The 7,174-nt window shown below is 53.7% G+C and overlaps 1 protein-coding gene across 1 annotated transcript; it reads left to right on the top strand.

Annotated features, from left to right (window-relative positions):
* The first annotated feature begins 2,205 nt into the window (after positions 1–2,205).
* AIFM2 (apoptosis inducing factor mitochondria associated 2) lies at positions 2,206–6,891 on the top strand. Its single transcript, XM_036385793.2, has 8 exons — positions 2,206–2,488; positions 3,328–3,443; positions 4,123–4,242; positions 4,580–4,672; positions 4,942–5,050; positions 5,234–5,386; positions 5,745–5,945; positions 6,430–6,891. The coding sequence occupies exons 1-8, from the start codon at positions 2,314–2,316 to the stop codon at positions 6,582–6,584; spliced, it is 1,122 nt and encodes a 373-aa protein (XP_036241686.1). The 5' UTR covers positions 2,206–2,313; the 3' UTR covers positions 6,585–6,891.
* Positions 6,892–7,174: the final 283 nt, after the last annotated feature.

The raw sequence follows: 7,174 nt of genomic DNA, 5'->3' as shown, positions 1-7,174 counted from the left end.
TCTGAAGGTTTATATTACACAGATTAATCCAAATTTTCTCCTATTGAAAACTGTAACATTTCCAGCAGAGTCCTGTGTAACAAACAGCCCCAACCTGCCCTGAGAGTATTATTTCAGTGGAGCCATGGCCTTTCCCATCAAGGAAAAGGACCCATCAAGGCCTTCTCCATTCCAGCTTTATTGTTGCCTGTTCCATCCCTCCCCTCCCAGCTCTCTTCCAGGCTGAAGAGCGTGAGGTGCAGGAACATCCCCCACTCCTGTCGGCCCCTTTGTCACCCTCCTTCCCCAGACCATGAGCCCCTCCTGTGGCCGAGCCAAGGATGTGCTGGACTGGGACACCGTGTCCCATATCCCAGAATCACAGAATAATGAGGTTGGAAGAGACCTCTAAGATCATCGAGTCCAACCTATGCCCTAACACCTCACCTAGACTATAGCACCAAGTGCCATGTCCAGGCTTTTTTAAACACACTCAGAGGTGGTGATTCTACCACCTCGCTGGGAAGAGCATTCCAGTACTTGATTATTCTTTTGGTGAAAAATTTCTTCCTAATATCCAACCTGTACCTTCCTGAGGTAGCTGGAGACTGTGTCCTCTGGTTCTGTCAGAGACCGACCCACCTGGCTGCAACCTCCCTTCAGGAAGGTGTAGAGAGCAATAAGGGCACCTCTGAGCCTCCTCTTCTCCAGGCTGAACAGCCCCAGCTCCTTCAAACATTCCTCCCAGGGTTTGTGTCCCCACGGCCGAGCTGGCTGCACCCTCTGGCGGCAATCCCGAGTCCAGGCCCTGCTTTTCCCGGAAAATTCCTTCATCTTCTGCCACCCCCGAGGCTGGAGGGTGTTTTTCTGGGAGGGGGTTTTGGCACCTTTGAGGAGCAGGGCGGGGGCAGGGGAGAGTGGAAGCAGCTCTGCCAGCTCACAGCAGTGTGTGCAGCAGCTATTTTTATCCATTTTTATCCACAGGGCCAGCAGCTATATTTATCCAGAATGCCACGGGAGCTGAAAGTCTTCGGGGCAGCTTCCGTGCTGCAGAAGAACACGATCTGGATGTCCTTTAGAAAACAAACGGAACTTCCCACCTCCTCCACCCCCGACTCCCCTTCTCCTGCCCCTTTGCCACCTCCTCAGCCCTTCCCTCTTTCTGTCCCACTGTCTCCACCCTGCTGATGTCCCTGCCCATGGTGGGGAGGTCAGAACCAGATGGCCTCTAAGGTCTCATCCTACCCAAAACTTTCACAGATTTTGTGATCTTCTCTCTTGCACAGTCATCTCTGGGCTCCCTTTCCTGCTCCACTCAGAGCAAATACATATTTTCTGTGTTTAAGCTGAACATCAGGAGGAATTTCCTTACAGAAAGGGTGATTAGACATTGGAACGAACTGCTCAGAGAAGTGGTGGGTTCACCATTCCTGGAGGTGTTTAAGGAAAGACTGAATGTCATGGTCGGGTTGGCACGGCGCTGGTTTGCTCATAGGTTGGATTCGATGATCTCAGAGGTCTTTTCCTAATTGTTTCTGTAATTCTGTAATCTTAATTTCCCTCTCCAAAAGGTGTTTTCTTCGGGTGGAGTGGACCATTCTCCATCCCCCAGCCTTGTGAAGTTCAGAGCAGAGCCCTCAGTGTGTAAAACCCTCGGTCCCTTCTCACGGGGGGATGCAGGCGTGGGGGCTTAGGGCAGCTGAAGCGCTCTGTGCTCGGGACGCGCTGCTCGCCGGGCAGGAGCCATTCCCTGCCCACGGCTCTCCTGCCGGGCCCCGCCAGCCCCGGGGGCCGGGCCCCGCCAGCCCCGGGGGCCGGGCCCCGCCAGCCCCGGGGGCCGGGCCCCGCCAGCCCCGGGGGCCGGGCCCCGCCAGCCCCGGGGGCCGGGCCCCGCCAGCCCCGGGGGCCGGGCCCCGCCAGCCCCGGGGGCCGGGCCCCGCCAGCCCCGGGGGCCGGGCCCCGCCAGCCCCGGGGGCCGGGCCCCGCCAGCCCCGGGCTCAGGGCCCCGCCAGCCTCAGCCTCAGGGCTCCGCCAGGCCCGAGTGCCAGTCTCAGCAAGCCCCGGGCTCAGGGCTCCGCCAGCCCCGGGGGGCCGAGCTCAGGGCTCTGCAAGCCGTGAGTGCCGGGCTCCGTCAGCCCCGGGCACCGGGCTCAGGGCTCTGCAAGCCCCGGGTGCCGGGCTCAGGGCTCTGCAAGCCGTGAGGTGCCGGGCTCCGCCAGCCCCGGGTGCCGGGCTCAGCGCCCAGGAGCCCGGCTCCGCCCGCGGCCCCGCCCGGGGAGGCCGAGCGCGCCCCGGCCCGGCCCCCGCGCCTGCCCCGCCGGAGCCGCGCTGGCCATGGGCTCCCGCCTGTCCCTGGACGAGTCCGTGCGGGTCGTGGTGGTCGGGGGCGGCTTCGGAGGGACAGCGGCCGCCAGCCTGCTCAAGTCTTGGGCCGTCCCCTTCGTGCTGGTGGACGTGAGAGATGCTTTCCATCACAACGTGGCCGCGCTCCGGGCCGCCGTGGAGAGCGGTAAGAGCTCGGGCAGCCCCCCCGTCCCACCGGCACCTGCGGAGGGACGCGGGGAGCGGCAGGGAACGCGGGCTCGCACTGCCTACTCCGCCCTGCGATGGTGAAAGACTTGATGTTTTCCATCTGGAAAACAAATACTTGGCACCGGGAGGACCCACAGCCCGTCTGTGGTTAAGCTAATTGCACATCAGCTGGGAAAACTGAGTAAAAACTGCTCAGACCATCTCTCCTTCCCTTCCCCTCCCCATCCCCCTTTATTTTATTTCAAGAGTTTAGAAGGTGACTAAGCTAAAAGCAAGAGCTGCTGAAAGGGGTGAGTCAATCACTTTCTGTCCTTGGCCCTTGAAATGTGAGCAATGAAGCCCTGGATGATAAAACTCTGCAGAGAGATGCTGGGGCCTGTCTGGGCCCTCACTTGGAGGCTGGGCCAACCCCATCAGTCCAGTCCCTGGGGAATTCAGGGGTAAAGTATCACGTTCTAGGCTGGGAACAAGCATCAAAAGGACAGCAAAAGTTTGGTCTGAGAGGCAGATTGCATGGAAAAAAGCCTCTGACACCCATCCAGAAACTGCCAGGACCACAGAAACAGTAATTGGTAAACCAGTACAGGAGATATGAGGAGCAGAGACAAAGCAATCTAGCCAAGAGTATCATCTGATCTGAGGCAAAGTCCTGAAGCTCCTTGCTGGGCAGAGATAACACCCAGCAAAAGCTCAGCCCACAGTCCCAGATGCTTGTCATGCTTTTGTCTGAGTAAGGACAGCATGAGGGAAGAAGAGAAGAAGGGGTGGTTAGCCTCCAGAGAAGGAGAGCTCTCCCATTGTCTCCTCTTCCCACAGGATTTGCCAAGAAGACTTTCATCTCCTACTCGGTCACCTTTGGGGACAGCTTCCGACAAGGCAAGGTGGTGGCCATAGACCCTGGGAGGCAACAAGTGGTGCTCAGTGATGGTGAGGTGGGTGTTGCAATGCCCTGGCCTTATGGGATCACCTGCTAGTGCAGGCAGCCAGCCTTCAGCAGGGTGTGTTCCATCCTCCTGAAGAACTTGGCATCTTTTCCTGCACAGCCCCATGCCCTTCCAGCCAAGCTAAGTGGCCTTCAGCTGTGCTGGGATGTGGGTGTGCAGTAAATACCCAACCCCAGCTCCTGCTCAGCTGAGCTTTTATTATTAGAGCTGGATTTAGAGCTCAACAATTTAACCTGGGGCTCAGATCCTTATTTAACCACAGGAAGAGCCAAGAGCAGCAGCATCAATCACTCTTTTCAGCCAGAGCATCTCACCTCTGTTCAGGGGAGAGTGAAGGAGAGAAATTAGTCTCTGGAACCAGCTGTGAGTGTCCAGCAGAAATATCAGGTTATTCCTGGTAAATTTAGGGTGATTTTAATTTCTTTAAAGCTCTCAACTCACCTGAATGGTGCTTAGCTCAGACCTTGAGGTGACCTGGCCTGGTTACTTGGTGTGACCTGGCCTGGGTCTCTTCCTAAAGTCACTTCCTGACAGTGACAAGTACTCTCCTGTTACCAGCAAGGGATGGAGATGAGGGAATGAGTGACCATACCTAGGAGTTAACCACTGCATTCTAGGCTCTGCTTTTAGGAGGTCTAATATCCCATTCTACTTTCTGCCCTCCCAGGAGCTTCACTACTCCCATCTCATTCTTGCAACAGGCAGTGATGGGCCATTCCCTGGGAAGTTCAACCAAGTCATTGACATGGAAAGTGCCATCCAGACCTATGAAGACATGGTTAAAGAGGTGAGGAATCCACCCTTAGGAAATGCTGCCTGCCTTTGCTCAGCCTCCCTGTCCCAGATACCACTGTGGCTATCTGGAGCCAGCTGTGTCTAAGAGAAAGGAACACAGGGAGCAGCCAGGACAAGGAGCTCATCATGGCTTCTCCAGCAGAAGGGAAAACCTGAAAAGGGCAGGCAGGAAGAGTGCACAGGGCACTCCTTTGTTGGTGCCTCTTAATGAGCTAAGAGGTTTATTGCTGTTGGGGCTGTGCTGTGTCCCAGAATGTTCATGGAGTGACTGAAGGTGTCTGGCTTCCTGCCCTTTGCAGTTCTCTTGTAACACAAATTTTCTCTTAAAGGTTGAGAAATCTCAGCGCATCCTGGTAGTGGGAGGTGGTGCTGCTGGAGTGGAGATGGCTGCCGAGATCAAAACAGAGTACCCAGACAAAGAGGTGGGAACATCTTCATCACAATTAACTTCATCCTGGTTCTGCTGCTGTTCCATGGTGCTGCTGCTGGAGGCACCTGAGATGACTGCACACCTGGCTGCTGAGCCTGTAGCCAGGCACCAGCAAGGACTGTGGCACTAGGTGCCCCTTCCTGGCTTGTTCTTGCAGGAATCAATTAGAGTGGAGGGAGGCCAGCTGTAGCTGCTCCCACCTTGCACACAGTGAGTCCTGCTCTGTTCCTGTGTCCCCATTTGCTGTTTTGTCCCCAACAGGTCACCCTCATTCACTCCAAAACTGCACTGGCTGACGTGGAGCTGCTGCCCAGTGTCCGTCAGGAGGTGAAAGAGATTCTCCTCAGGAAAGGAGTCCAGCTGCTGTTAAGTATGTCCTTAATGATGCCTCTGAACACCTACCAGCTGCTCTTCCTTTAGCCAAAGCATCTCCTGATGTCTTCTTTCTGACTTTTTTGGTTACACATGGCTCCCCTGAATTCCTGTTCCTCTGGGTTAGCTGGAAACCACAGCCTAGCAAAGGTTTGTGACCCAGGCCTCTCTGTTGCACCAGGTGAAAAGGTCAGCGACATAGAAAACCTCAGGCCAAACCAGTTCCAGAAGGACATGGTAGTGAGGACAGAGAGGGGCACTGAAGTGGTTGTTGACATGGTGGTGCTGTGCACAGGGATCAAGATTAACTCTTCTGCATATGCTGCTGCATTTGGTAAGTGAAAAAACCCAAACCATGGGGTGGGGAGAAGCAGCAGTTCTTCAGTGTGTGGTGCCTGAGGGGTGTGAGGTGGGGAATGGACTGTGCACAACCTGCAGGGGTGATTCTGCCCAAATATCAAAGGGTGATGCATTGCATGAGACTGCAGTGATTAACTACAGCAAGGCAAAAATGACACATAGAAAAGAGGGTGAAAAACAATCCCTCACTGTGTCAAGGCAAAAATGACACATAGAAAAGAGGGTGAAAAACAATCCCTCGCTGTGTCAATTACATCTGCAGCATTTTGGGGTCTCAGGCCACAACAAGCAACACCAAGCTGCTTCTAAAAACCTGCTGTTTGGCAAAACAGGTGACAAAATGGCAAGTAATGGTGCTTTGAAAGTTAACAAGCACCTCCAGGTGGAAGGCTACGAGAACATCTATGCCATTGGGGACTGTGCAGATCTCAAAGAGCCCAAGATGGCCTACCATGCTGGGCTCCATGCCAACATCGTGGTGACCAATATCATCAACAGCCTGACACAGAAGCCTCTCAAAACCTATGAGCCAGGTAAGGTCAGGAAGGTCAGCTGCAAGGAACAGCTGTCTCAACTCTCATGAGACTCTGAACTCACTGAATTCACTCTGAAGGAACTCAAAACTGGGGTTAAATCAGCTTATAGCTCAGCTTCATATTAGTCCTTGCCAAAGACACAATGCAGATATTAATTACCTGTGTCACTCTGCCACACGTGTTCTTTCTTCCCTAATGTCTTGATAAATCTACTGCTGGGAGTCTGCTAGTCATGAAACTTATTTTCTTTTCTTAAAATTGCTCACTGCCCAATTAAATCTTGGGAGTGAGATGACTTCCCTTTTCCTTCTTTCTCCCCTTAAACTACAAAAACCACAAACTGAACAATCTGGTCTCAAAAGTCTAGCTGGGTAATGGGCCTTCTTCTTCATGAGCACTGATGTAAACTTACCAGAGCTGTGCTGAATGCTGTTCCATGTGGATGCAGGGGAGTTGTTTTACCTCTGCCTCTCCTTTGCAGGGTCACTAACATTCCTGCTCTCCATGGGCAGGAATGATGGTGTGGGCCAGGTGAATGGTTACTATGTGGGACATCTCCTGGTGACCATTGCCAAGAGCCGGGATCTGTTTGTCTCCAAGAGCTGGAAGAACATGGGGCAGACAATGCCCTCCTGAGAGGGCACCAGGAACAATCCAGCAAGGAGAACAGCAGCTGGAGCAGGGTGAGGGTGCACTTCTGTTGCTTGGACTGGCTGATGTTGTCCTCTGCAGCACCTCCTCAGGCCACCTGTCACTGTGACACATTAAAGGGGTGCCTGCCTTGCTGTCAAGGGGAAGAGGCACTTCCCAAATGAGCTGCACAGGAGTTCCCATGATAAAAACCAGGGAAGAATTGTTTCTTTTACTCTCCCTGCTGAGAGAGCTCTGGGCAACAAGCTTGGCTTACCTTGATTTGTAACAATAAACACTGTGCTTTTCAGAATCTCTGTGGTTTGTTTGTTATGTAGGTTGTTTGGTTTTTTTCCTGGCTTTCTCTATTCTTGCTCTTCTAAGAAGGACCTGATTCTTACAGATCTGGCATCTGCTCTGCAGCTTGAAGGGAGAATGGCTCACAGTGCTGCCAGGGTAATGCCTGTCTAAAACCTGGAAGGGGATATGGTAGGCCTGGAATGCAACAGAATATAATTCAGCTTTGTGTCAAAATCTCCTCAGCAGCTTTAATTACATCACTTATAGCACCAAACTTCAGCCAGAAAAGCTGCTGG

This window comes from Molothrus ater, chromosome 8 (genome assembly GCF_012460135.2).
Source record: "Molothrus ater isolate BHLD 08-10-18 breed brown headed cowbird chromosome 8, BPBGC_Mater_1.1, whole genome shotgun sequence".
NCBI classification, from domain to species: Eukaryota; Metazoa; Chordata; class Aves; order Passeriformes; family Icteridae; genus Molothrus; species Molothrus ater.
The sequence above is the reverse complement of the archived record's forward strand: the minus strand, read 5'-3'. Positions and strand labels throughout refer to the sequence as shown.

Bases quoted from the DNA above. Each gene is read 5' to 3' on its own strand.
- AIFM2 (XM_036385793.2), top strand. From the start codon at position 2,314: ATGGGCTCCCGCCTGTCCCTGGACGAGTCCGTGCGGGTCGTGGTGGTC. The intron at 2,489-3,327 runs GTAAGAGCTCGG...CTCTTCCCACAG, and splicing joins CCGGGCCGCCGTGGAGAGCG to GATTTGCCAAGAAGACTTTC. The intron at 4,673-4,941 runs GTGGGAACATCT...TGTCCCCAACAG, and splicing joins CAGAGTACCCAGACAAAGAG to GTCACCCTCATTCACTCCAA.